Source organism: Gopherus evgoodei, chromosome 1 (genome assembly GCF_007399415.2).
Source record: "Gopherus evgoodei ecotype Sinaloan lineage chromosome 1, rGopEvg1_v1.p, whole genome shotgun sequence".
In the NCBI taxonomy this organism is placed as follows: domain Eukaryota; kingdom Metazoa; phylum Chordata; order Testudines; family Testudinidae; genus Gopherus; species Gopherus evgoodei.
Genome location: NC_044322.1, coordinates 95,325,180 through 95,352,389, shown reverse-complemented (window position 1 = coordinate 95,352,389; position 27,210 = coordinate 95,325,180). Strand labels below are relative to the sequence as shown.

Sequence of the window (27,210 nt, the reverse complement as noted above, 5' to 3'; positions counted from 1 at the left end):
GGGGTGGTCTTCTTCTTAGCATATGCACAGCATGACACGGGTGGCCCGTGACCAGGATTCATCACTGAATTTGGTCCGCCAGTTGGATCATTAGCCTTCCCAGCCCGGGCACTGACAGGGAGTGTGACGAGAATGCTGATCCATACCCCAACTAGTGGGGTTCACTGATGTATAGCTATCCAAGGCTACCTCAACAAGGTGGAGGGTTGGGAGGGGATACAATCTTCACCCTTAGAGATACCAACCTGCTGGAAGGGGATCCATATTAGCATGAAATAATTACCCAGGCTTAAGTAGAGAACCACACTCATTTGAGGTTTCCAAAATCCCTGCCCTCATTCATTCTGACATTCACTCTACTAACAAGGAAAGGAGAGAAACCTAAAGAAAACTCAGGATAGTAAGCTGCAACCCCTTGTTCTCTCAATTTCCCCAATCTCTGACTCAGCAGTTGCTTTTCAGTAGAAGTACTCTGTGACAGACAGCAGGGAGTAGACTCTTTTCCAGAAGATGTCCCCTATCCAGCTTTTATTATGTAAGTGAAAGCGAGGGACATTGCCTTCTTGCCAGACTTAGTCTGAATGAACTTCAGTCTGAGTACATGTGAGATGGGGTCTGAATGATCTGGGGACTAGAAGAGAGAAGACAACACAGATGGTACTGAAAAGGAAAGTATTTGTTGATAGTATACTGAGTCCTTGATCTCTAAACCCAAAGTGTTTCAATGACTATGGTCTTTTTCAAAGCAGTTGAGACCATCTGGACTGTCTCCTGTCTCAATCTCCAAGTCTCATCTGTATCCATATGCGAGTAGGTTTTTCCACTTAGAGACTATCTATGAAATATTCTCCAAATACATTTGCAAGAGCTCTCCAGGGAAGGCCTTTCAGCTGTATTTGGATGAGTTCATTCTTGGCCAATCTGGCCACTCTTCTTCACTATTTTTCACTGTGCCCATTTTCTTTTGTTTGGCAGACTAGCTGGCTTTTTCTGAGCCACTAGAGCAGCTGCAGCCTCTACTCATAGAGATGCAACAAACACCAGACTTTATTAGGTTATTTTAATGATTAGTGTACATCTTATGCAGAGTTCCAGGCACCATATCTTGTGCTAAAACACAAGATAAACAAGAACTGTAGAGAGACAGGCCAATGAGTACTTCCACACAATAACTATGTTGACAAAAAAGTGTCTGCACTAATCCTGCCACTCACTTATTTTGCCTTTCACTATAGCAGATGGGTCCAACTTCCTTGCCTTGGGCTTTGTGTTTTAATTTTTGCTACTACAAATAATGGTAAACTTACCTGAGTGACAGTTCATGGTCCCCCAACTGGTAGTATATTGTGCTGATTTTATAGAAGGCTTCAGTGTTATCATTCTTCAGTTTGGTCGCAGCTTTTAAGTCACTAATGGCTTTGCCTGGTTCTCCTTCCTTTATATAGCATTCAGCTCGAAGCTCCCGCAGCTCTGCATCCCAAACGCAAACCTTGAGAAACCACAATGAAAGCTAGACTTTGATCTATAAGCATTTCACTTGTTTTTAAATCCTACCTAATTTCATATTGCCTCTTGTGATGAATCAGTGTTCTACTCACATAGAGTGCTTGAAATTTAACATCAATGCACTTCCTAGAGAGCAGAGATATTTCAAAGCCATTCCTCCAAAAGATAACAGAAAACAAGTTATTTAGAAATGTGACTTGTAACCCAGCAGATGAGCCTACTCAGGGGGGCATGCTTGAACTCTCAGCACTGCTGGAAAGAACTGGGACAGTGTGAGCCTGAAGGAGGGAGACTGGAATCCTAAACTATTACAACTTCCCCCCATTACTATGGAAGATAAGAATTGTGATGGCTGACGTGTCTACTATCCAAATAGACATCTGAAGGAGGTTTCTATATCAACATGGTCTGTGCAGGTCTGTCCTTACTTTTGGCAGTACAGGTTTAGAGAGGAACAACCACCATCTCTCTTTAATAATCGACTGTTAATGTTTTTCCTGGATATAAAAATGAGTTTCTCCTTCTGAAATAAATATGTAGGAGGGGTTTGTTGTCAAAAAATGACAAGGCATAAAACCAAAAAACATTTCATGTTTTTCTTAATTCAGTTTTAAAGGACTAGGTTTAATCTTAAAACAGCCCCTCCCCCCACTCCGCCCCTTACCACACTTTGACTCTTTTACAGTTAAGAAATAAATGCTAAAATTGACAAATGATTGACGTTAATGTGATATACTCTCAAATAGCATATCATTTTGTTACTTTTAACACAGGGGACTCGGGGAGATACCACCTTACTCTGAATAGTTATAATGACAAAAATAAGAGTATGATTGCAATATAGATATAATTACATTTACCTTCAACAGATAATCCACTAATTCTTTTATTACTGTTTTGAGCTTGAAGGATTTGTCTGTAATATCCATACAAAGCAACTTCAACAGTGCATAAAAGCAGCGCACATATTTTGACATATGAGAAAACTGTATTTAAAATGTTTAATAAAGCAATAGAGAGTATGTACAACTAAGTTACAAAATGCAACTAGGTTACCAGATCAAACTTTAAATTAGGAATCGAGTATATACATTTTTATTTATTCAAGTTCTTCTTCAGGGAATTGTACATGAGTCATTTATAAAATTCCAGTCCTAGCTAGACTGAGTATAAAGGCAAATAAGAGTAATTTATTTTGTAGATAAAAGGACACTTCTCAGAAGCACAATAATGAACTATCATTAAGCAAGCATGCCTAATCTTTAGATTACAGAAAACATCAATATTAATTCTGGTATTTAACTTACATCCTGTATCAAAAAAAAAGTTAGAATTATGTAAATTTAAGTGTTTCTACACCAAATTTGTGTAATTTAATGAGTACAGATAATGGCTGACAATTCTGCATTATCTGTACTTTACCATCATCATTAAATGTCAAAGAGTGAAAACACTCAAAGTTACGGCTCTCACAGCAACATTAATTTTATCTCATGTATTTCTAATATTACATGCATGTCATAGATGCTTTGTGCACTGTAACAGAATGTGTCTAAAAATCTGGGCCAGGAGTTTTATATTTTCTTACATTTTTTAGAAAAAAAATGAAAAACAGCATGCTAGTACACTTTTGAGTTGCCCACATCTGAATGTGTGACCAATGCCTGAAGAGTCAAACATTAAGATGGGATACTACAATTCGGGTATCTGAGAATAAGGATGTGCGTATGGATACCAGTATGTACGTTATCTGCATACTATCCTTCACTACTTTTCTCTACCCAGTTTCCCCTACCTCCCCAAGTGAGGAAAGTACGCAGTTCTCACTGAGAACGTACACACACACTAAGTTCAACCCATTTGAGTTTCTTGGATAACTGCAGCATGACTGATAAAATTAAAATTATGTGACACACCTTTTTCATTCAAACCACCGTGTCCCAAGAATACTGAACTTTGGACTGAGGGAAAGGACAAGAAATTTAAGTACAAAAAAGTATTAACAAAAAGTCATCTATACCAGAAGGCTAAATTAAAACGGAGCACTTCCCCAACACTAAATCCACAATCTCCTTTTCTTTAGAACTCTGTCCTGCCCGATGTCGACAATCCTTAGCTCCCAATGACCCCAATGGAAGTGGACAGTGCTCAGTAGGATAGAGCCAGCAACACATGATGTTTTCGCATCAGTGCAGACTTTCAAGTTCTATGTTAAAAAAGAAACATACACATCTACCACAGACAGAAATTCTTATTTCTCTTCAATTATATTTTATGTAGAACTTACTTCTAGAATCCCATCAAGGAGACTTATAGCAGTAGTATAATCCTCCTGACGATACAGAGACTGTGCCTGTGAATGCAGGCGCTGCAACTCATCAGATTTCATCAGTTGAGACCGGGCTTCCTTTTCCTCATTATCACTGGGATTAGATTTGAGCTGTAAATATTAACAAAAAGAGAGACTGAACACTGGTTTCTGAAGGTCTGATTTTGTTCTATTAACCATCACGTACTATGTAGAACAAACCAAAGATGCTGCTGAAGTGAACTGAATCATTTAAAAGTCCCTTGGAAATGTTTCTAGTTGGGATGAGAGAGAGTTCTTTGCCACTGCAGAAACTGTTATAATCCAGAAAAATCCAGGTCCTTTTGCTCTGTACTAGAAGTTCATCACTTTGATACTTCATTCCTATGTAGTATACCCCCTCAACTGTGTTCTACTTAATCCATCTCTCCCATTAGGCAGATACAAAATACAGGATTCTTTTATACAGTACTTCAAGGTTAGTAGAGGATTTACGTGTCTGATGTATTAGAAGCCTCACTGCAAAATCAGGTATATTTACATAATGAATTTATTGTGATTAGTTCAATGTTACTGTAGAGATGCAACTGTCACACCTCCTTAGAAAGGATGGCCAAAGCAATAGATACAGATGTTTTAAATCCAAGGAGGGTTCATATAAAATCAGTTGAGAACTCCTGGACTCTGGAAACCAAGAAATGTCAGACTTCACAAAAATCTTCTTTTAGACAAAGCCTGAAGGCCCTTGGTTCCCAGACACACTCCTTCTGACTGGACAACCACCAATACAGGTTCTCTGATACTACTGTGACAATTTATTGTTTGAAGAGACTGGGTGGATTTGGGCTATCCCCTTTCATCCCAAGAAGCTGTCCATATGTGGGGTTGGTGCTTTGCATTTGGCAGGAATGAAGATCATAGCCTAGAATAAGAGTTGGAGAGGGACGGATCACTATAATTGGTCCCCAAGCACTCAATGACAAAAGATTTTTACACAATGAGGGCAGGTGGGTGTGATCTCATTTGCCATTAAGTCATGTAGGTCATACTCCAAAATAGATAAGAATCCAAACCCAATGTCAGACATTTCATTTTGCACTGGAGAGGAGGCCTCTTTATTCCGTTACCTAAATCCTGAGAAAGATTCACCAAGGCAGAGGCCAGGAGTTAAATCCTGGCCCCACTGAAATCAATGGCAACAAACTCTTTTGAACCCATTTATTCTCTCCCTAATCTCAACATCCTTCTCTTTTATCTCAGTAGGGAGACTGGGCTCTTCACCTGCCAAAAAACAGGCCAACTACGTTAGCTGGGAAAGCTTCATTTCTCTAAACAGATCACGTAACTGGAAAAAAGGCAAGCAAACATTCCATGCAGAACACTAAACAAGAGGCATTAGCAGAGGGTAGTAAAGAACACCATCCAAGTGAAACAACTTGGAGAGTTATAGGTAGTGTAAACTGGGCACACAGTTGAATCAAATTACTATTTTGGAGTCCACAGAAAAGTAAAATATTTTTCTGAGATAAGTAATCATTCAAAGTGAGAAACACTGATTTGCTCAAGTAGTGCAGTTAGGTGAAATGTATTCAAAACCAAAAGCTTTCTGAAGAGGAGAAATAATTGTCACCCATCAATGAGATTTAGTGGTAGAGTTAGTCATCAATTTATCAGGTTTTTGGAACAAATTAGAAAAATATAACTTGTTTGCCATTGTTATTTTGTTTTTGCTTCCAAAATTCTGATGTCTCAACAAGTCTGGGCTTGTGGTCATAAAGAATATATTTTTATTCTCTCAGTTTGAAAAAAAAATTGTTATCATGATTAGGGAATTCCTCTACAGCCAGCAAGAATGAAATAGCCATGCATCTTCCTCATTCCCTTTACCAACTGAATGCAGGGACAAGCAAGCGAGGAATCACTAATAATCCCTGACAGAGTTCAGATGGGTAGGGGGAAGGATAAAGCTTCAGAGATCACAAGAACTGACGATCATATTGCGTGGTGGGAAAAGAGTTGTCAATTCTAGTGATATAAACGAAAGGTCTGATTCAAATCCCATTGTTTTCTATGCGCTTTGGCAAGGCCCCGACTACATTAAATCATAGGATATAACCAGCTAAAAACCCAGGATGATCCTCGAGTACGTTTCTATCAGTGCAGACATTCCAAAACAATACACACCCCAATTCAGTATTTTTTCTGCACTGAATCATTTATTTTATTTCAAGTCCTAATATGTGTTGGGATTACCCAACAAAACGAGCCTGACTTCAAGGTGGGTGCAGAATGGGGCTGGAGAAAGGGAAGAGGGAGGGAAAGCATTTTACAACATATTCCCTTTTGCACACTGCTTGTCAGGTTAACAAAACCTGCATCTTTTCTATGGTTACTGTAGCAAGGAATAGAACCTACCAAGTATATAAACAATGTCTTTTTGACACATTATGAATGAGACATCAAGAAAAAGACACAGGCACTGGTGTAATCTCTTCTCTACCAGTAGGCATGAATGAAGCAATAGGCTTTAAAATTCAAGCTGGGACTAGAAACATATTTCAATTTCTCAGGATTACATAACTACTTCAGAAGTCAAAAATCATAGCACACGTGGTTTAGCAAAATCTGACAAAAATAAAATACACACAAAGGTAAACTTCAGGAACTTGTGTGACAGGTTCATAGTGTTCATTTTAACTTGGATACATCCTTCTCCCTCGCCACATACTTGCTTCACTACATATTAGAAACTTCTCTATATATTTCCAGGTCAAATACTGATTACCATAATATGCAATGCCCTTTGATTCCTCTACTGCCACTAGAGGTCACAACTGCAGCATCAAAGTATTAGATTAGATTTTTGGAAATAAAAGTATCATTACTACCTACAAAATGCTGTGGTTAGAGCACAGTGCTTTTGCACAACTGGAGGTGTTCAGCATGGGTGGCTGTATACTGGAGGTATAAAGGAGTTAATTGTTGAGTGCATGTTCCTGTAAATTCATGTGGGCGTTACTAGAGGGTTGGTCTGAAGGTTAAGCCAATAAACCCCTGGTACAAAAAGACCCTGCTTCCCTCATCAGTGCCCTCCACTCCCCACCTCTGGGTCCTTGTTTCTCTACCAGCTCTGGCCATCCCTCTGCAGCCTGCTGTTTTTGCCCTCCCCACTATTCACCCCACCTAATCATCATCTAGGTCCTTATTCTTTCCTTCCCTATGGCATGTGAATCAAGGTTGCCCTGGATGCTAATGTTGCCTAACTAGTGGTTTTTTTTAAATATATGTTTAAAGTAAATTTCTAACCATAGAAGTTTTTGTTCATTAATTATAGTAAACAGTTATACCATTGTTCCTTGACCCTGACCACCCTATTGCACTGTGAGCTATTACAGAGCACTTAATGCAAACCAAAATTCCTGGAGACATACATAGCTGATACTAAAGGAAACGGAATAAATCTGAAGCATCAGTGTTATAGCTACACAATTCAGATGCTGATCCAGTGCAGGCACAAGAGCACTGCAGCTGAAGTTGTGGTGATAAGTGACAGCCATGTTTAATGATAACTTCTCCCAACCTGACACAGGTTACCAAGTAAAGACTATTTCCTTCCCCCTCGTACACAGTGAGACAAAAACAGTATTTAGGGGTTACTGAAACAATGTTTTTCATCATAAGGCTGCCCCTACTAGGTGCACTAGACAGGATTTATCTGCAATGTTCACAACTCCAGGAAAGGGAGGGAGGGGAAGGGGGAATAAAAAAAATAAAAACTTTCTCCGAGTAAAAAGAAGACTAGGAGAATGATGTCATCCTCCATACTTCTCCTAACAAGCAAGCCAAGAATGATGGACAGTTCTCCCTACCTATTCCTCCTTTGGAAGAGATAAGAGGTATGGCGTTGGGGAAGGAAAGGAATACATTCATATCCCTGTCAAAACTAGGGATGCAAGGACAGATGTTTACCTGTCTACACTCACAGTTCTGCATTGTGACCACCATTCTTCATGCAAAGGAATCTATCAGAGCTGATCTATGATGCTCCTTAACTGAGTGAGGAGGCAACAAGAGAGAGATGCGAGATCTATCATATTCTCCTCACTGGCTATATCCCTGGACTCCTAAATCCTGTTGGAAAACACCAGGAATCAGATTCCAGGAAACAGACCCAGGAATCTGCTACAGCAATGCAGAGCCCTGCCACTAGGCTACTTATGAATAACTCATCTTCCCACCATTCTGCATGATTTGAAAATTTTGTATGTAGTTATTGTGTGAAGCATGCTATCAAAACACAACAGTGGTTTACTGATGGAAAACAACATACCACTAGTTGAGCCAATATTTAAAACTGCTTGGAAAAAAGATTTTAATAAGCCAAACATTTTATGCTTTTACAAGAAGCAACTTAAAAAAAATATTACCATGATGCCTGAATTATACATCTGAAGTTTGTCACCAAGCTTTTTGTCATAAAAATGACTCCAGCAGCACTATAGGCTATAAAAATATACTGCAGCGACCTATTAGACAATATTAAAGGCACAACTGCAAACTATACCAATGCAAAGAAAAGAAAGGAAGAATAGCAAGAGGCCAATATGGATCCAACCAGGAACTCTTTAATGAAAAACAAAAAGGAATCCTACGACAAGTGGAAACACGGACACATTGTTAAGAAGCAGTACAAAGGAATAGCACAAGCATGTAGGGACAACATCAGAAGGGCTAAGGCACAAAATGAGTTACACCTAGCAAGGGACATAAAAGGCAACAAGAAAAGGTTCTATAAATACATCAGGAGCAAGAGAAAGACTAAATGAAGCATAGGTCTGCTACTTAGCAGGGACAACATGAAAAGGGCAAAGGTGTTTAATCCCTATTTTGCTTCAGTAAAAAGGTAACTAGAGGACTACAGAAGGACAAACATGGTACCTAACATTTAAAAAGGGAACAAAGAGGATTGAGGGAATTACAGACCAGTCAGCCTAACTTCAATATACGGAAAGATACTGGAACCAATTATTAAACAATCAGTAAGCACCTAGAGGATAATAGTGTAATAAGGAATCACCAACATGATTTGTCAAGAACAAAGCATGCAAAATTAACCTAATTTCCTCCTGTGACAGGGTTACTGGCCCAGCAGATAGGGCTAGAGATGTAGACGTGATAGGTCTTGATTTTTATTTAGTAAGACTGTTTACAGACCCACTTGATATTCTCATAAGCAAACTAGAGAAATGTGCTCTAAATGGAATTAATGTAAGGTGGGTGTACAACTGATTGAAAAACAAAGAAGTAGTTATCAATGGTTCGCTGACACACATGGAGGGCCCCCACAGGGATCGGTCCTGGGTCCAGTATTATTCAGTATTTTCATTAATGGACTTGGATAACAGAGTGGAGAGTGTGCTTATAAAAATATGCAGATAACACCAAGCTGGGAGGGGTGCATGCACTTCAGAGGAGAGGATTAGAATTCAAAATGACCTAGAGAAATTGCAGAACTAGTCTGAAATCAACAAGATGAAATTCAATAAAAGCAAGTGCAAAGTACTTGACTTACGAAGGAAAAAAATTAACTGCACAACCATAAAATAGGAAGTAACTGGCTAGGTGGCAGTACTTCTGAAAATAATCTGTAGGTTATAGTGCATCATAAACTGAATACAAGTCAATAATATGATGCAGCTGTGAGAAAGGCTAATATTCTGGGGTTTAACAACAGGAGTTTTATATGTAAGACACAGAAGGTAAATTGTCTCACTCTGTTCAGCACTGGTGAAGCCCCAGCTAGAGGCTTGTGTTCAATTCAGGGTACCACACTTACAGAAAGATGGGGACAAAGTTGAGACAGTCTAGAGGAAAGCAACAAAAACGATAAAAGTTTTCAAAAATCTGGCCTATAGAGAAAGTTTTAAAAAATTGGGCATGTTTACTCTTGAGAAAAGAAGATAGGGGGAGGGGAGCGACTCATAACAGTCAAATATGTTAAGGGCTGTTAAAAGAGGACGAGGCCACTTGTTCATGTCTACTGAAGGTAGGACACGTACACCTCTACCCCAATATAACGCTGTCCTCAGGAGCGAAAAAAATCTTACCGTGTTATAGGTGAAACCAAGTTATATCAAACTTGCTTAGATCCACTGGACTGCGCGGCCCCGCCGCCCCCCCCCCCAGCACTGCTTTACTGCATTATATCCAAATTCATGTTATATTGGGCCGCATTATATCAGGGTAGCGGTGTAGTAAAGGGATTAATCTGCAGCAAGGAATATCTAAAGTTAGATATTAGGAAAAACTTGCTAACTATAAGGGTAGTTAGAGCTCTGGAATAGGCTTCCAAGGGAGGATGTGGAATCCCCATCTGCAACAATCAGCACAAACTCCCAGAATTGTGTTACTGCATTGCCCCTCTCAGGGTCAGCAGGTGAAAAGTTTTACTACTGCTAAGATGTGTGACACCACCATGACTTGCCAGATTATCTGCCTTGCAAGCAAACTCGTCAGAACTCTCCCAGTTCAAACCTTGCCTTGCCAGTAAGGAACAATGATCCCCAAATGAAGTTCCCCAGAGATGTCTTTTGACACCATCCAGCCCTCTTACTGAACACTCCCAAAAGTAATTAAATGTGTTGCTCCTTTAAAGAGACAATACACTGCAACCTGTTATCTTAATTGGTATTAACACACTCTTCCCTTCAATCAGTGCACTGAACACAGGAAAAACAACACAAAAGTTTATTTAACAAAAGGACATAGGATTAAGTATAAAGGTATATGGATAGAAAGGGTTACATGCAAACAAGAACAAACATATGCTTTTAAGACTAAAACCTAACGGATTAGATTGTCTTGTTCAAAGAAGTGTTTTGTCAAGTCTTTTCCACCACGGCTGACCAGAGTCTCTGGCAGGACCCTTCAAAGATCTCATACTGCTCAGTTTCTTTGTCTCTTCAGGTGAAGGATGCCAAAAGAGCATTTTCTCTCTCCTTATAAATTCCCAAAGTGCATGGACCCTGCTTCAAGAGGCAGGAAGACTTCCTGGGAGTGCAGTCTCCATCCCCCATTTGTTAAGTGGGGGAAGACTGGTAAGTGGTCAACCTCCCCCAGGTTGCTCTCCTGCTGGCTCTGTTTACCTTGCATGTAAGTGTACCTTCACTCTCTGCGCCTAATGACCAGGCTGGTCAGACAAGCAAATATACATTCCTTTATCTAGGGCAGACTGGGCTTATGAATGGGCCAAAACACATTTTAAGAACATAAAATTCTAGCACAAATCCGTAACTTTGTCTACACACCCTACACATATATCATGCAAAAATATTAAAGATCAGTGAGTTATTAGTTTTCCATGCCACCTTTTGGGCATATCTCATGATAAGCATGTTAGGTGTGATGAGTATTTCAAGCCTGAAAAGAGTTGCTGACAGAGTAGTGAACCACCACTGGGCCTCCGTTGTCAGACCATCACTGGAGATTTTTAAGAACAGTTTGGACAAAAACCTGTGAGGGATGGTCTAGGTTGACTTGATCCTGCCTCCAGTGCTGTGGCCTGGACTTGATGACCTCTCAAGGTCCCTTCCAACACTACATTTTCATGATTCTATTATCTTCATGGGATAATGTAGGTAATCAAGATATCACTTATTACAGCTTAATTAGTATATTAGCAGTGACAAGGAGCACAAATGAACCAGAATGATTTTAGAAATAAACTATATGGGAGCCATTTGCACTTTATTCACTGGGCTCGCTTAGTTAACCTAAAGTGATCATGTGTCACTCAAAGCCAATTCAACAATCTACTGCACTGTATAGTATCTACTTGCTCCTTGGAATTATAAATTCTTTGAGTCAGGATTGTTATTTATTCAGCAAAGCTATCCCACTATACTGATACTATAGAAAAAAAAAATCTCTAAACCCCAAGACTCCAATGCAGTAGCTGAAGTTGGAAATGTTACCAGCTCTACCTATTAATGTTGCCCAATGATTCCCATTATAACACTGTTTTCAGTTCCTTATACTTTTGCTTAACTTTAACCACTTGAGCTGAGATTTTCCATGATGGGCTTCTGCCTCAGGTTGATTTCTCTGGGAAATTTCAGTCAGAACAGTTCAGCCCTTTCCAAGATCAGTGTAGGGAAAAACACATTGTTTGCTCAAAAAAAAAAAGATTGGCAATATTTTCTTTGAAGGGTTCTACCACCCCCATGTTACCCAAGATGAAATTAGTTGGGATGAGAGTGGTAGGCCTTTCATCCGGTCTGCCACAGCTACAAAGAGCTGAGGTGACCTTCGGACGGGTTTTGTTCTCTCGATATAAAAGGTGAGAGCCCTGCGAACATCTAGGGTGTGCAGCTGTTGTTCTCAATGCGATGGGTGCAGCTTCGAGAAAGAGACCGAGAGGAAGATGTCTTGATTGACATGAAAGGCGGACACCACCTTAGGGAGGAAGGAGGGGTGTGGTTGCAGCTGTACCTTATCCTTATGCAATACCATATACGGGGAGTCTGTTGTCAAGGCCCAAAACTCAGATACTCGTCTTGCCGAAGTAATAGCAACAAGGAAGGCTGTCTTCCAGGAAAGGTACAGCAGCGAGCAGGTGGCCAGTGGTTCGAAAGGAGCACCCATAAGCTTGGCTAGCACCAGGTTGAGATCCCAAGTAGGGGTCGGGTGTCTGACTTGAGGGTACAAATGTTCCAATCCCTTGAGGAACCTTGAAACTATGGCAGGAGAGAAAATTGATCGGCCATTTTATCCTGGGTGGAAGGTGGAGATGGCTGCCAGATGCACCTTTATGGAAGAGACCGCTAGGCCCTGTTCTTTCAAGGACCACAGGTAATCCAGGACAGTAGGAATGGACACCTGCCTGGGGACTGAGTTATGCTGAGCGCATCAGCAGGAGAAATGCTTCCACTTGGCCAGATGTGTCATCCTAGTGGAAGGCTTCCTACTGCCCAAGAGCACCTGTCGGACTAAGGCAGAGCAATGCAACTCAGACTGGCTCAACCACGCAGCAACCATGCTGTGAGATGAAGAGACTCCAGGTCCGGATGGCGAAGCCTGCCGAAATCCTGTGTTATGGGATCCGGCCAGAGTCGCAGGGGAATCGGGTCTGTCACCGAGAGGCAGAACAACATGGTGTACCAGTGCTGCCTTGGCCATGCTGGAGCAATCAGGATCAGGTGAGCGCTATCCCTGCGGAGCTTGAACAGGACTCTGTGGACGAGCGGAAACAGTGGGAAGGCACAGAGTAGGTGCCTCTTCCACGGGATCAGGAATGCATCTGAGAGGGCGCCCGGAGAGCGTCCCTGGAAGGAGCAGAACACCTGGCATTTCCTGTTTTCTCGGGAGGCAAAGAGGTCTATGTGGGGAAACCCCCACTTCCGGAAAACAGAATGGATGACGTCCGGACGAATCGACCATTCGTTGGCAGGAAGGATCTGCTGAGGTGATCCGCCAGAGTGTTCTGGACTCCTGGGAGAAAAGACGCTACCGAATCAATCGAGTGGGCTATGCAAAAGTCCCAAAAGGTGGACGGCTTCTTGACAAAGGAGAGAGGAGCGTGCTCCGCCTTGCTTGTTTATGTAAAACATGGTCATTGTGTTGTCCGTGAACACTGATACACAACAGCTTTGAAGATGGTCTTGAAACACCTGGCATACTAGACGGACTATTCTCAGCTCCTGCACATTGATGTGTAAGGCCAGCTCTTGAGGTGACCAGAGGCCTTGAATGCGAAGGCCCTCGAGGTGGACACCCCAACCCAGAGATGATGCGTCCATGGTTAGGGCCATCGAGGGTTGCGGTGGGTGGAATGGCATCCCTGCACAGACTGGAGTGGGGTTTAGCCACCAGGTTAGAGAGCCCAGAATCTTCCAGAGAATAGTGAGCACCGAGTCCAGGGTGTCTCTGCCTGGTTGGTATATTGAAGCAAGCCAGGTTTGAAAGGGACGGAGGCGTAGCCTCGCGTGCTTGGTCACGAAGGTGCAGGAGGCCATGTGACTTACTGGGCTGAGGCAGGTGCACACTGACATTGTCGGGAAGGTTTGAAGACCTCGAATAATTGAAGCCATTGCTTGAAAACGCGACTGTGGGAGGCAAGCTCTGGCCAGATTGGAGTCCAGAACCGCTCCGATGAACTCTATTCTCTGCGTGGGTGTCAGAGTAGACTTCTCTGTGTTGATCATCAGACCTAGGCTCCCGAAGAGGTCTTTGACGATGCACAGGTGCTGCGACACTTGTAACTGGGAAGTCCCTCGAATGAGCCAGTTGTCAAGATATGGGTAGATGTGTACCTGACAACGTTGGAGGGAGGCGGCGACTACAGCCATGCATTTTGTGAACACACGTGGAGCCGCAGAAAGGCCAAAGGGAAGTACAGAGAAACGGAAAGTGTTGATGGTTGACCACAAAATGGAGGTACTGTCTGTGTGGTGGGTAAATACGTGTCATTCATATCGAGGGCGGCATACCAGTCTCCTGGATCCAGGGATGGGATAATGGTCCCCAGGGTTACCATGCGGAACTTTAGCTTTATCATGAATTTGTTGAGTTCTCGCAGGTCTAGGATCGGTCGTAGACCTCCCTTTGCCTTGGGGATTAGGAAGTAGTGGGAATAAAACCCCTTGCCCCTCATGTCTTTTGGCACCTCCTCTATGGCTCCCATGGCTAGGAGCGACTGGACCTCTTGTAAGAGGAATTGCACGTGAGAGGGGTCCCTGAAGAGGGACGAGGAGAGAGGGTGGAAAGGCAGGGTTGAAACAAACTGAAGGTGGTATCCCACTTCCACCGTGCGCAGGACCCAACGATCTGAAGTTAGCTGGGACCAGGCAGGGAGGAATTGGGAGAGGCAGTTGAAAAAGGGAGGAAAAGGATCCGGTAGAGCAACTGGTGGGCCGCCCTCAGGCGTCCCATCAAAAGTTCTGCTTGGGCCCCGCTGGTGGTTTAGGGGGCGCCTGATTTTGACCTCCTTGAGGGCCAGACTGTCTCCGACGATTCCCTCTACCACGCCTTCTGCTAAAGTCCTGACGCGGCCTAGGAGGGGCGTAAGGGCAGTGTGGCTGGGGCCGGAAGGTCCTGTGTTGGGTCACTGGTGTGTGCATACCCAGCGAGCACATTATAACGCGATTGTCCTTAAGACTTTGCAATCTGGGGTCAGTCTTATCTGAGAAGGGGCCCTGGCCTTCAAAGGGAAAATCCTGAATAGTTTGTGGTAATTCAGGGGGAGGCCTGATACCTGGAGCCAGGAGATACGCCTCATCATCACTCCTGACGCTAGAGTTCTGGCTGCAGAGTCCGCTGCATTGAGAGAGGCTTCGAGGGAGGTTCTTGCTACCTTTTTACCCTCCTCAAGTAGGGCCGTAAATTCTTGACGGGACTCCTGGGGAAGAAGCTCCGTAAACTTCCCCAAGGACACCCATGTGTTAAAGTTATATCTACTTAGGAGGGCTTGTTGGTTTGCCACCCTAAGTTGGAGACCCCTCGGTCAAGTATATTTTGGGGCCTAGGAGGTCCATGCACCTAGCCTCCTTTGACTTAGGAGCTGGGGCTTGCTGGCCATGACGCTCCCTTTCGTCCACCGATTTCACCACTAAAGAGCAAGGAGGTGGGTGAACGTAGAGATATTTATACCCCTTTGAGGGGACCATTTATTTTCTCTCTACTCCCCTTGCTGTAGGTGGAATCGAGGCTGGGGATTGCCAAATATTGTCCGCATTAGCCTGTATGGTGCGGATAAACGGAAGGGCAACTCTAGTAGGTGCATCAGCCGATAGGATGTCCATGACAGGGTCCTCTATTTCAGGAACCTCCTCCACCTGTAAGTTCATATTCTGAGCCACTCATCTCAAAAGGTTTTGATGGGCCCTGAGATCAATTGGTGGAGGGCCTGAGGAGGATGTTTACGCCACCATCTCATCAGGCGAGGAGGAAGACGAGAGGCCCAAGACCAGGGATCCTGTGAGGGCTCCTGTACTTGACGAGCGTCATCTGCGTCAGGTGGAACCTGGGTGTCTGCAGCTGGTATCGGAGCCTCATCCGTGCCCGTGGTTGGGGGGTGGCTTATTGTTGCCTCTGATGTTCTGATGGGGCTGACCGTAGAGCCACTGATGAGGCACCTTGGGCTTGGTGGTATGCCCCTGTTGTCCAGAAGGACCAGTGATGAGGCCCTTGCTCATGGCTCTGGCTCTCTGGGAATATATGGCTGGGGACATCAGAGTCACACTCCTGAGGATAGGATGCGCTACCAGCCTGCAATGACACTGATGTGTGTCTCGATGGCCACAGCAGCGCCGATAGACTCTGGGAGGACGCCACTGTTCTGGAGGCTCAATCCCAAGGCGGTACCAGGGAGTGGTACCGGGAGCTATAATGGTACCACGAGCGAGACCAGGACCTTCTACCATAGTGGTGCCGGGAAGTTGACCGGGATCTTGAATCCTTTCGTCTGGAGTGACAGCGGGACACATGGTGCCGAGAGCAGTGCCATGAGTCGGATCGGTTCCAGGAGTAACTGGCCGGCGAACAAGATGTCCAACGGTGCCGCGAGTGCGACCGGTACCATGATGGAGAGCCGTGCCGGGACTGCGAGCGGCGCCGGGAGCAGGAACGGCGTGATCGAAAGCGTCTGTGAGACTGTGATCTTGAACGACGTCTCTGTTGGACCAACGGAAGATGGCCTTACCAGGGCCGGTTTCCTGATGGATTATATGACCCACAGCGGCGATGCCGGGTTTTGAGGCTGTGTCGAATCCGTCACAGTGATGAGCTCCCTTGCCATGGAGAAAGTCTCCGGTGTAGAAGGGAGGGCAAGCTCAACCACAATATGAGCCAGGGAGCTGTCAGGCACCGGACTCAACGGCCCTTGTGGGACCGGAATCGATGGTGCCGCGCTGGGTGGAGCCACAATCTGCGGTGCCACAGTCGACGGTGCCGCTGCAGATGATAGTGCTGGATAAGCCGTCTTCGAAGAGTGCTCCTTCTGTGGAGCTGAAGCAGCTGGAGCACTATGGTGCTTCCTGGGTCTCGGGGACAGGGAGCGGTACCGAGCAGATGTCGGTGCCGGGGCTCCTTCTCAGTACCGAAGCAGTTCGGGGCCGAAGGGATGCTCCTTACCGAGGCAGTCTGTTGGGCACTCGGTACCGATGCTGCAGGACTAAGTGCCAACTACATGAGGAGCTGTTTCAATCGAAAGTCCCGCTCCTTCTTCGTCCTTGGTTTAAATGACTTACAGATGCAGCACTTATCGGTAAGGTGGGATTCCCCTAGGCACTTGAGGCAGAAGTCGTGGGGATCCCCTGTTGGCATCAGCTTTTGGCACACCAAGCACGGTTTGAATCCTGGTGCCTTGGGCATGGGCCCGTACCGGGGTGGAAGAAAGGGGCTAATCCCAGATCACTCCTTAAACTATATACAACTAACTAATACTAACTACAAGAACTCGAACTATACACACAACAAACAGCAAAGAACTACGAGTAGCTAGAGACATGGTGTCATAGTATCTTTCCCAATTCTGAACCTTAGCGTCCAAAATATGGGTACTAGCATGAATTCCCCTAATCTTAATTACCTGCTTAGATCTGATAAGCTGCCACCAATCAGGAATTCGAGTGCCTGATACACTCTGGCCCCCCCAAAACCTTCCCTGGGGACCCCCAAGACCCAGACCCCCTGGATCTTAACACAAGGAAAGTAACCCCCTTTCCTCACCATTGCCTTTGTCAACCTTCCCCTCCCGGGGTTACCCTGGAAGATTACTGTGATCCGAACCCCTTGAATCACAACACAGAGAAATTAGGTCTCCTGGAGAGAGAGACAGATTCACGCTCCGTGAATCTAAAACAAAGGGATTCTACCCTTCCCCTCCCTTCTCCTTCCCTGTTAAGTACAGACTCAATTCCCTTGAGCCTCAACAAAGGGAAAAAAAAAATCAGACAGGTCTTAAAAGCAAAACTTTTAATAAAAAGAAAGAAAAAAGTAAAAAGGTCTATCTCTGCAATTTAGATGGTAAAAAGTTACAAGGTCTATCAGCTTAAGAAATTGGAAAAATATCCTCCTCCAATAGAAATACAATTTAAAATACTTCCAGCCAAATACACATTTGCACATAAAGGAAAACAAATAAAAAGACTATACCGCCTTTCTACCTTTATACTTACAACATTGGAATAGAAGATTAGAGAGCCTGTAGGTACGTGTGGTCACTCTCAGAGCCCAGAGAGAACAAAGCAAAACCCAAAAGACACAAACAAAGGCTTCCCTCCACCAAGATTTTAAAGTATCTTGTTTCCTGATTGGTCCTCTGGTCAGGTGTTTTTGGTTCCCTGTTTGTTAACCCTTTACAGGTAAAAGAGACATTAACCCTGAACTATCTGTTTATGACACGTGGAGATCAGCAAAGCCACGCTCCACTGTTCCAACGACAGTCACGGGCCATAAGAAGGAACTGAGGGGCGGTTGGGTCGGCAGGGGGTATATATCCGGCGCCATAACAGCGCCACTCCAGGGGGTGACCCAGCCGACCCACCGAGTGTTGCTAGGGTAAAAATCTTCCGACGAACGTGCATGCGGCGCGCACACACCTAACTGGAATCGATATGAGCAAGCACTCGAAGAAGAACCAGTATTTGTGAAGCACCTGATATTACACCGATAAGTACCACAGACAGGCCCATGGGTAAACTAATACTTGTGTATTCGAAGAAGGATATGAACAATATGCAGTCAATAATGCCTGGGGCCACCCACTGAACTATGAGGATGAAACAAATTATGTAACTGCTCACTCAGTGCACACAGTCCATCTTGTGCGCTGAATGAGGCAGGGATTCCATAAAAAATATAATAAGACTGTAAGATCACATGCTCTCATAATGCATATGCACAACGGGCCAAATTAAGGTTGCACGGGCAACCTTAATTCTGAGTATTTCTTAACTTTTGTATGCTTGACTTTGCAACCTTAGTAAAGTTTTTAACATAGTGTGTGCGTGTGTGTGTAATATTATTAGGCTTAGGACAATTTGATTTTATTAGGAAATGTCAGAAAAGACGGTTACTCACCTTTGTAACTGTTGTTCTTCGAGATGTGTTGCTCATATCCATTCCAGTTAGGTGTGCGCGCCGCGCGTGCACATTCATCGGAAGATTTTTACCCTAGCAACTCCGGTGGGTCGGCAGGTCGCCCCCTGGAGTGGCGCCGCTATGGCGCCTGATATATACCCCTGAGGGCCTGTCCGCTCCTCAAGTTCCTTCTTGTCGGCTACTCCGACAGTGGGGAAGGAGGGCAGGTGTGGAATGGATATGAGCAACATATCTCGAAGAACAACAGTTACAAAGGTGAGTAACTGTCTTTTCTTCGAGTGGTTGCTCATATCCATTCCAGTTAGGTGATTCCCAAGCCTTACCTAGGCAGTGGGGTCGGAGAGAGATGTCGCAGAGTGCAACACGGCGGAGCCGAAGGCTGCGTCATCCCTAGATTGCTGAACCAGGGCATAGTGGGAAGCAAAGGTATGGACAGAAGACCAGGTTGCTGCCCGGCATACTTCCTGAATGGGCACGTGAGCAAGAAAAGCAGCCGATAGGTTTGAGCCCTGGTGGAGTGCGCAGTCACGTGGCTGGGGGGGGCGTGTGCCAATTCATAACAGGTGCGGATGCAGGACGTTACCCACGAGGAAATCCTCTGCGAGGAGACAGGTAACCCTTTGACACGTTCTGCCACCGCAACAAAGAGTTGGGAGGGGTTGCGGAATGGCTTAGTTCGCTCTATGTAAAAAGGCGAGCGCCCTACAGACGTCCAGTGAGTGTAGCTGCTGCTCCCTGCGAGTCGAATGTGGCTTTGGGAAGAAGACAGCTAGGAAGATCTCCTGGTTAACATGGAAAACCGATACCACCTTGGGGGGAAAGGCTGGGTGCGGTCTTAGCTGCACCTTGTCCCTGTGGAACACAGTATACGGGGGATCTACCGTGAGGGCCCAAAGCTCCGAGACCCTTCTCGCTGATGTGATGGCCACCAGGAAAGCGGTTTTCCATGAGAGGTGGAGAAGGGAGCAAGTCGCCAATGGTTCAAATGGAGGGGACATGAGCCGGGTCAGAACCAGATTAAGGTCCCAAGTAGGGGCAGGGCAGCGAACCTGGGGGTAGAGATGCTCCAAGCCCTTAAGGAATCTAGTCACCACAGGGTGAGAGAACACCGAGCGGCCATCCCCCCCGGGTGAAAGGTGGAGATGGCTGCCAGGTGAACCCGGAGAGATGATATCGCCAGGCCCTGTTGCTTAAGGGACCAGATGTAGTCCAAGATATTAGCAATGGAGACCTCGGTGGGAAGGAAACTCCGTTCCGCGCAGGTGAAGCGCTTCCATTTGGCCAAATATGTCACTCTAGTGCAAGGCTTCCTGCTCCCCAGGAGCACCTGCCGCACTGGGGTAGAGCAACGGAGCTCAGACCAGGTCAGCCACTTAGGAGCCACGCCATGAGGTGGAGCGATTGAAGGTCCGGGTAACAGAGCTTGCCGTGGTCCTGAGTGATCAGGTCCACATGAAGGGGCAGCGGGACAGGGTCAGCTATGGAAAGGTCCAGCAGCAGGGAGTACCAGTGCTGCCGAGGCCACGCTGGAGATACCATGATCAAGCGGGCCCTGTCTCTGCGCACCTTCAATAGGACCTTGTGGATGAGCGGGAACGGTGGAAAGGCATAGAGCAGGTGTGTCGTACACAGAACAAAGAAGGCGTCCGCCACCGAACCCGGTGAGAGGCCTTGGAAGGAACAGAACATCTGGCATTTCCTGTTCCCGCGGGAGGCAAAGAGGTCCATTTGGGGAAACCCCCACCTCCGGAAGAGCAAAAGAGCAACGTCCGGGTGAAGGGACCGTTCGTGGGACAGGAAGGACCTGCCGAGATGATCCACCAGCGTGTTTTGGACCCCAGGAGAAAGGACGCGATGAGGTGAATAGAATGGGCTATACAGAAGTCCAAGAGCTGTAAGGTCTCGACACACGGGAGAGGATCTCGTGCCGCCCTGCTTGTTTATATAATACATGGTCGTCGTGTTGTCGGTGAATACCGAGACACAACGGCCCTGCAGATGGTGACGGAACGCCTGACAAGCAAGGTGGACCGCTCTCAACTCCCGGACGTTGATGTGGAGGGCTAGCTTGCGAGGTGACCACAGGCCTTGGGTTTGCAGGAGCCCGAGGTGAGCCCCCCCACCCAGGGAGGAGGCATCTGTTGTCAGGGACACCGAGGGTTGGGGCGGATGGAACGGGAGCCCCGCACACACCACAGAAGGGTCCAGCCACCACTGGAGGGAGTCCAAGACGCCCTGTGGAATTGTGACAATCATGTCGACTAAATCTCTGGCCAGACGGTATTGTGCATTGAGCCAGGACTGGAGGGGTCTTAGGCAGAGCCTTGCATAGTTCGTTACGAACGTGCAGGCCGCCATGTGGCCCAGGAGGGTAAGGCAGGTGTGCACTGAGATCAGGGGCGCTGCTTGCAGTCTCCATATGATGGCTGCCATAGTTTGGAACCTCGAGAGAGGCAGAGAGGCTTTGGCAAGAGTGGAGTCCAGGGTGGCGCCGATAAACTCTATCCTCTGTGTGGAGATTAGCATTGATTTCTCCACGTTGATCAGTAGACCTAGGCTTACGAACAGGTTCTTGACAATGCGGATGTGCCTGAGGACTTGCGCCTTGGAAGTTCCCCGGATAAGCCAGTCGTCCAGGTATGGGAATACATGTATACGACTGCAGCGAAGGTGGGCAACGACTACAGCCATACACTTGGTGAACACTCTTGGGGCCGTAGATAGGCCGAACGGGAGGACCACGAATTGGAAATGTTGCCGGTTGACCACAAACCTGAGGAACCTCCTGTGGGGTGGGAAGATGGCTATATGGAAGTAGGCATCTTGCATGTCGAGGACGGTGTATCAGTCTCCAGGATCCAGGAATGGGATAATGGTCCCCAGGGATACCATACGGAACTCCAACTTTACTAGGTATCCTCAGATCGAGAATAGGTCTGAGACCTCTCTTCGCCTTGGGGATTAGAAAGTAGCAGGAATAAAACCGCCTGTCCTGCTCGAACTCGGGAACCTCCTCTATGGCTCCTTTGGTGAGGAGCGCTCGCACCTCTTGTAGGAGGAGTTGCTCGTGAGAGGGGTCCCTGAAGAGGGACGAGGGAAGGGAGGATTTAAAACAAATTGCAGGTGGTATCCAAATTCCACTGTGCATAAGACCCAGCGGTCCGATGTTAGCTGGGACCACGCAGGGAGGAAAAGGGAAAGACGGTTGGAAAACGGAGGGGATGGATCCATCAATGAAACTGGTACAACGCCCGTACAACGCCCTCGGGCGCACGATCAAAAGGAAGGTTTCGGCCCGGAAGAAGGCTTGGAGGGGTTCTGGTTCTGGCCTCCTTGGTTGCTGGATTGTCTGCGACGACCATTCCTGCCTCACCGTCTGGCGAAGTCCTGCCTCTGCCGGGGTTGGGGGTAGGGACGGCATTGCTGCTGTGGCCGGAAGGGTCTGTGCTGGGTAACGGGTGTATGCATCTCCAAGGAGCGCATAATGACCCTATTGTCTTTAGGCTTTGCAGCCTAGGGTCAGTTTTGTAAGAGAACAGGCCTTGGCCTTCAAATGGGAGGTCTTGGATGGTATACTGGAGTTCCGGGGGGAGGCTGGAGACCTGCAACCATGAGATACGGCGCATAGTAATGCCAGATGCTAGAGTACGTGCAGCTGAGTCCGCGGCATCTAGGGCAGCCTGCAGGGAAGTTCTCACGACCTTTTTGCCCTCATCAAGAATCGTGGAGAACTCTTGACGTGCGTCCTGAGGGAGCAGCTCCTTAAAATTTGTCCGCTGTGGCCCAGGTGTTATAGTTGTAGCGGCTAAGGAGGGCCTGCTGATTAGAGACGCGGAGCTGGAGGGCCCCCGCAGAGTAGACTTTCCGGCCGAGTAAGTCCATGCGTCTCGCCTCCTTGGATTTTCGGGCCGGGACCTGTGACCATGTCGCTCCCTCTCATTCACAGATTGGACGATGAGGGAACAAGGGGGAGGGTGGACATACAAGTATTCATACCCCTTTGATGGGACCATGTATTTATGTTCCATTCCTCGCGCAGCGGGGGGAACAGAAGCCGGAGACTGCCAGATGGTAGTGGTGTTGGCTTGAATGGTTTTAAGAAACGGAAGGGGCACCCGAGTGAGGGCATCCGCTGACAATATGTCCACCACTGGATCTTGTATCTCCGAGACCTCCTCAGCCTGCAGGTTCATGTTCTGTGCAACACGCCTGAGGAGGTCCTGGTGCGCCCTAAGGTCAAGTGGAGGCGGGCTGGTAGATGTCCCAGCCACAGCCTCATCCGGAGACGATGAAGAGGAGAGACCTGGGAGAAGCGGGTCTGCGGAGGGCTCTGCCTGAAGGACTGCATCCGACTCCGCAGGGGGTTCAGAGTCTTGAGGCTGGGACAACCTTTCCTCCATGGGAGGGGGAGGAGGATGGGAAATCGTGGCCTCAGGAACTCTGTGCTCCGAGACATTGGAACGTGAGGGACCCGGCTGAAGGCCTTGGGCTTGATGGTACGCCCAAGGCGTCCAGAACCCCCACTGCTGCGGTCCATGCTCTTGAGGCTGGGGTTCGTGGAACAAGGTGGTAGGTACATCCGTGTCCGGGGCATATAGACTATTCGCCTGGGAGGACACAGACGGCTGGCGGGACGGCCGGGGGGAGGGGGCGAACGAGGTTGGTATGGGCCCCTCACCCCCATTGATGGAGACCTCCTCGGTGCCAGAGACCAGTACCAGGAGTCATAACAGTGCCGAGATCGCGACCAGGACCTGCCACCAGCTCGGTGCCAGGAGGTCGACCGGGATCGGGAACGCCGACAGTGCGAGCGGCTGCGGGAGTCTCAGTGCTGGTAGTGATGACTAGAACCGGAACGGTGCAGAGAGTACCGGGAGGTGGATCTGCGCCGTGAGTACGACTGGTACCGCCATGCTGAGCAGTGCCGGGACTGCGAGTGGCGCCTCGATCGAGATCTTCCACGGGACCTGGAGCGGTGCCGGGACCTAGGTGGAGATCAGTGCCAGCCCGTCGACTCCAGGGACGGAGGTCTCATGGCTCCTGGCTTGCCTCTAGATTGAAGAACCCGCACCGGCGGTGCCGGGGGTTGAGGCCAGAGCAGACTCCGGTCATTGCAATCAGGTCCCTGGCTGACAAGAATGTCTCTGGCGTAGAGGGGACTGTCAGCTCGACCATGGGTCTCACCGGGGAGCTCACCAAGACCGGACTCAACGGACTTCTCGGGCCCGGAGTCGACGGTATCACGGCGTCGGGGCCGCGGCAGGAGTCGGCGCGGGCAGTCCGCACGAGTCTGCTTCACAGGAGAAGAGACCACTGATATTCTTCTGTCGGGACCCTGCGCCGGGGAAGGCCGGTGCCGAGGCGTCTTCGCGGTGTCAGCGCGGTCCGGTGCCGGCGCGGATGTCGGCATCGGTTGCCGAGGAAGGAGGGTTAAGAGCTGCCTCCCTAAGGAGAGTCTTCGAACAATGTTCTCTCTCTTTCTTGGTCCGCGGCTTGAAGGCCTTACAAATGCAGCACTTCTCAGATATGTGCGATTCCCCAGGCACTTTAGGCAGGCGTCGTGGGGATCGCTCATGGGCATCGGCTTTTTGCAGGGCCGAGCACAGCTGAATCCCGGCGAACCGGGCATGAGCCCGGGCACAGGGAAGGGCTAGAGCCAGAACCCGCTGAACTATATACAGTAACTAATTGACAACTATGAACTAAATACTCTATACACTAACGATAACTATAAACAACAAGTGAACAAGGAGAAGCTAGGTATGTGGAGGGACAGCTATGCCGCGCTCCACAGTGCCAACGACCGACACGGCGGTAAGAAGGAACTGAGGAAACGGACAGGCCGGCAGGGGGTATATATCAGGCACCATAGCGGCCCCACTCCAGGGGGCGACCGCCGACCCACCGGAGTTGCTAGGGTAAAAATCTTCCGACTAACGTGCACGCACGGCCTGCACCTAACTAGAATGGATATGAGCAATCACTCGAAGAAGAAACATCAATTTCACCACATTACGCAAAACTAATTAAAAAATATTTCCATTGATAATCATCAAAATTACTGATAGGTCAAGTAAGAAATCTGCTTGAGAACTTAGAGTTTGATTTAAGGATGTTTAATTTGCATATTTTGACAAGTTGTGTTCTAGTGGTTATAAAGCTTTACCACTTTTTGAAACTCAAAACTACCATCATTAAATAATCATTCTCTGACAAACAACCATATCTGAGCCCCACCACAAGTTTCCCCACAACTACAAAAATTTAAAAAAAATTTGAAAAAATGGTTATGTTTAAACCTGTCAAAATTATAAAAAATAAAAATAAAATTCTGCCACTTCTAAATATTATATACACAATGTTTCATTAGAGCACAAATGTTGAAGAGTCAAAAAATCCAAAGTTTGGGTTTCACTCACAAGCTTTTACTATGCTTCTGTACCTGGTCAGACTATGATTTCAACCTCGCAGACATGTGTGCAAGTACTGCAACTCCTTTTTCACATGTTGAAATTAACAATTAAAGCAGCATATTGAATGTACAGGTCAATTAATTTCTCCGTGTGGAACATGTAATATCATAGCCTGTGTACCTAGCTATAGAGAAGAAGGTATGGCTTGTACCTAGAGAATGGAGAGGGTGAGGGGGGATCTCTCATATCTAAGTGGGTTGGGATCTAGGATCCTTATTGGAAGAAATTTATAAGTACAAAGGTGTTTAAATGCTAAAGAGAAAGTGAATGGACTAGATTGAGTTGTGTGCTTTACAGTGACATTGTAGATAGAGGAAGCCATTTGTGAATGTTAAAAGCAAGGACACAGTCCGAGTGGGAGGGCCTCTGTACTGTAGAGCTGCAAGAGACAAACTGCAGTATGCCTAGTCCAAGCAGCAATAGGCTGCCAAGCATAGGGAGAGGAACAGTTTCTGCAGGTCCAAGGAGTAATGGAATGACATTGAGCAAACAAAAATTCAGGCTGAATATCAGTGGGATGGAAGGAAAATCATCTAACAGGCAGATCTGTTAGGCTGTGGAACAGTCTCAAGGAAAATGGCAGAGAACCCCATTGTTTGAGTTACTAAAATTTGAGAGGAACACCACTAGAATATCCTCTAAAGTAAAGTCCTGCACTGACTAATTAACTAAATTCCCTTCCCCATTTCTCATCTACGATATTTACAATAATGCTAGATTACTACAAAGGAGGGGAAGAATGGCACTCTCCAAAAAGCTGCACATTAGATTGCCTTCTCTATTTGCTGCTACCATTTTTACTACAGTGTAAATAATTTGGGGGCCTAGTCTAATGTCAACATGGGGTGCACCTCTCAGACTGAGAAACAGACGATAGCACTTCGGGTATCTCTGCTCTCATGCTGCCTGAAATAATGGTGTTAGCATTTGTATTGGACTAGACGAGGACTGTTTGCTCCATCCACAACTAAAACAGACCTCCTACACACACACTGGATGACCATGGATAAATACTGTGACATATTTGTAACTGAAGCCTGTGCTAAATTAGGAAAATATAAAAAAATTCTAAGTACACCAACATTCAAAGTTGGTTAGTCTTTGCTGACACCTAGTGAAACTATAGAATCTTCCATTTATGGCTTTTAAATATAATTCCTCCATGCTCAAAAATCCAAAATTCATCTCTAAGAGACAGAACATCTCTATTCACAATATGTTCACTGCAGTCCACATATACTAGTTGGTGCTTAACAGTGAAATGTTCACAACTGGAATCAGTTTAAACAAGTCTGTCAGCAAGGCCCTTTGCAGTAGTTTCTCGGTTTTTGCACGACTCAGGTGCAGCAAACTTGGTATCTGTCACTTATCACCCATCTGCTTTTGGAAAGACTTTTTTCACATCAGTGCTAGAGTATTCTTCTGGGAAGGCTGAAAGACACATGGAGAAAGGTACCATGTGACTTGATGAAGCCTCCCTTTTCAGAGAGTGTCTGATCCTGCAAACCACTTAACACATCAATATTCCCATATATATCTCAATACAATTAATCACATGCTTGACTAAGTGCAGTGCTGGATCAGGGCCCAGAAGAGGATGCTGACCTCTCCTCCAACCCTTTTCATAGTGACTTTCATTGTGTGGCTGCTAACAAGAACAACAGAAATATTAGATATGAAGCATCTGAGGAACCCTGCTGACTATTCAAAGCCTTGGAGCTGTACAAAGAGACAGAATAGCCATTCCAAATGAACAATAATTCTCTAGAGCTAACTAGGGACCTTTGGTAACATGTGGCTCTGTCTTGCCACATTCAGACAAGA

The 27,210-nt window shown here is 46.4% G+C and overlaps 1 protein-coding gene across 1 annotated transcript in view; it reads right to left on the bottom strand.

Moving 5' to 3' along the window:
* The window catches only part of DNAJC3 (DnaJ heat shock protein family (Hsp40) member C3), a 73,231-nt gene that overhangs the window by 23,047 nt on the left and 22,974 nt on the right, over window positions 1-27,210 (bottom strand). Inside the window, exons 5-6 of the mRNA XM_030567542.1 lie at window positions 3,794-3,946; window positions 1,308-1,489 (exon numbers count right to left, since the gene is read on the bottom strand). Coding sequence (XP_030423402.1) covers window positions 1,308-1,489; window positions 3,794-3,946 — 335 coding nt within the window. The remainder of the gene's footprint in view (window positions 1-1,307; window positions 1,490-3,793; window positions 3,947-27,210) is intronic.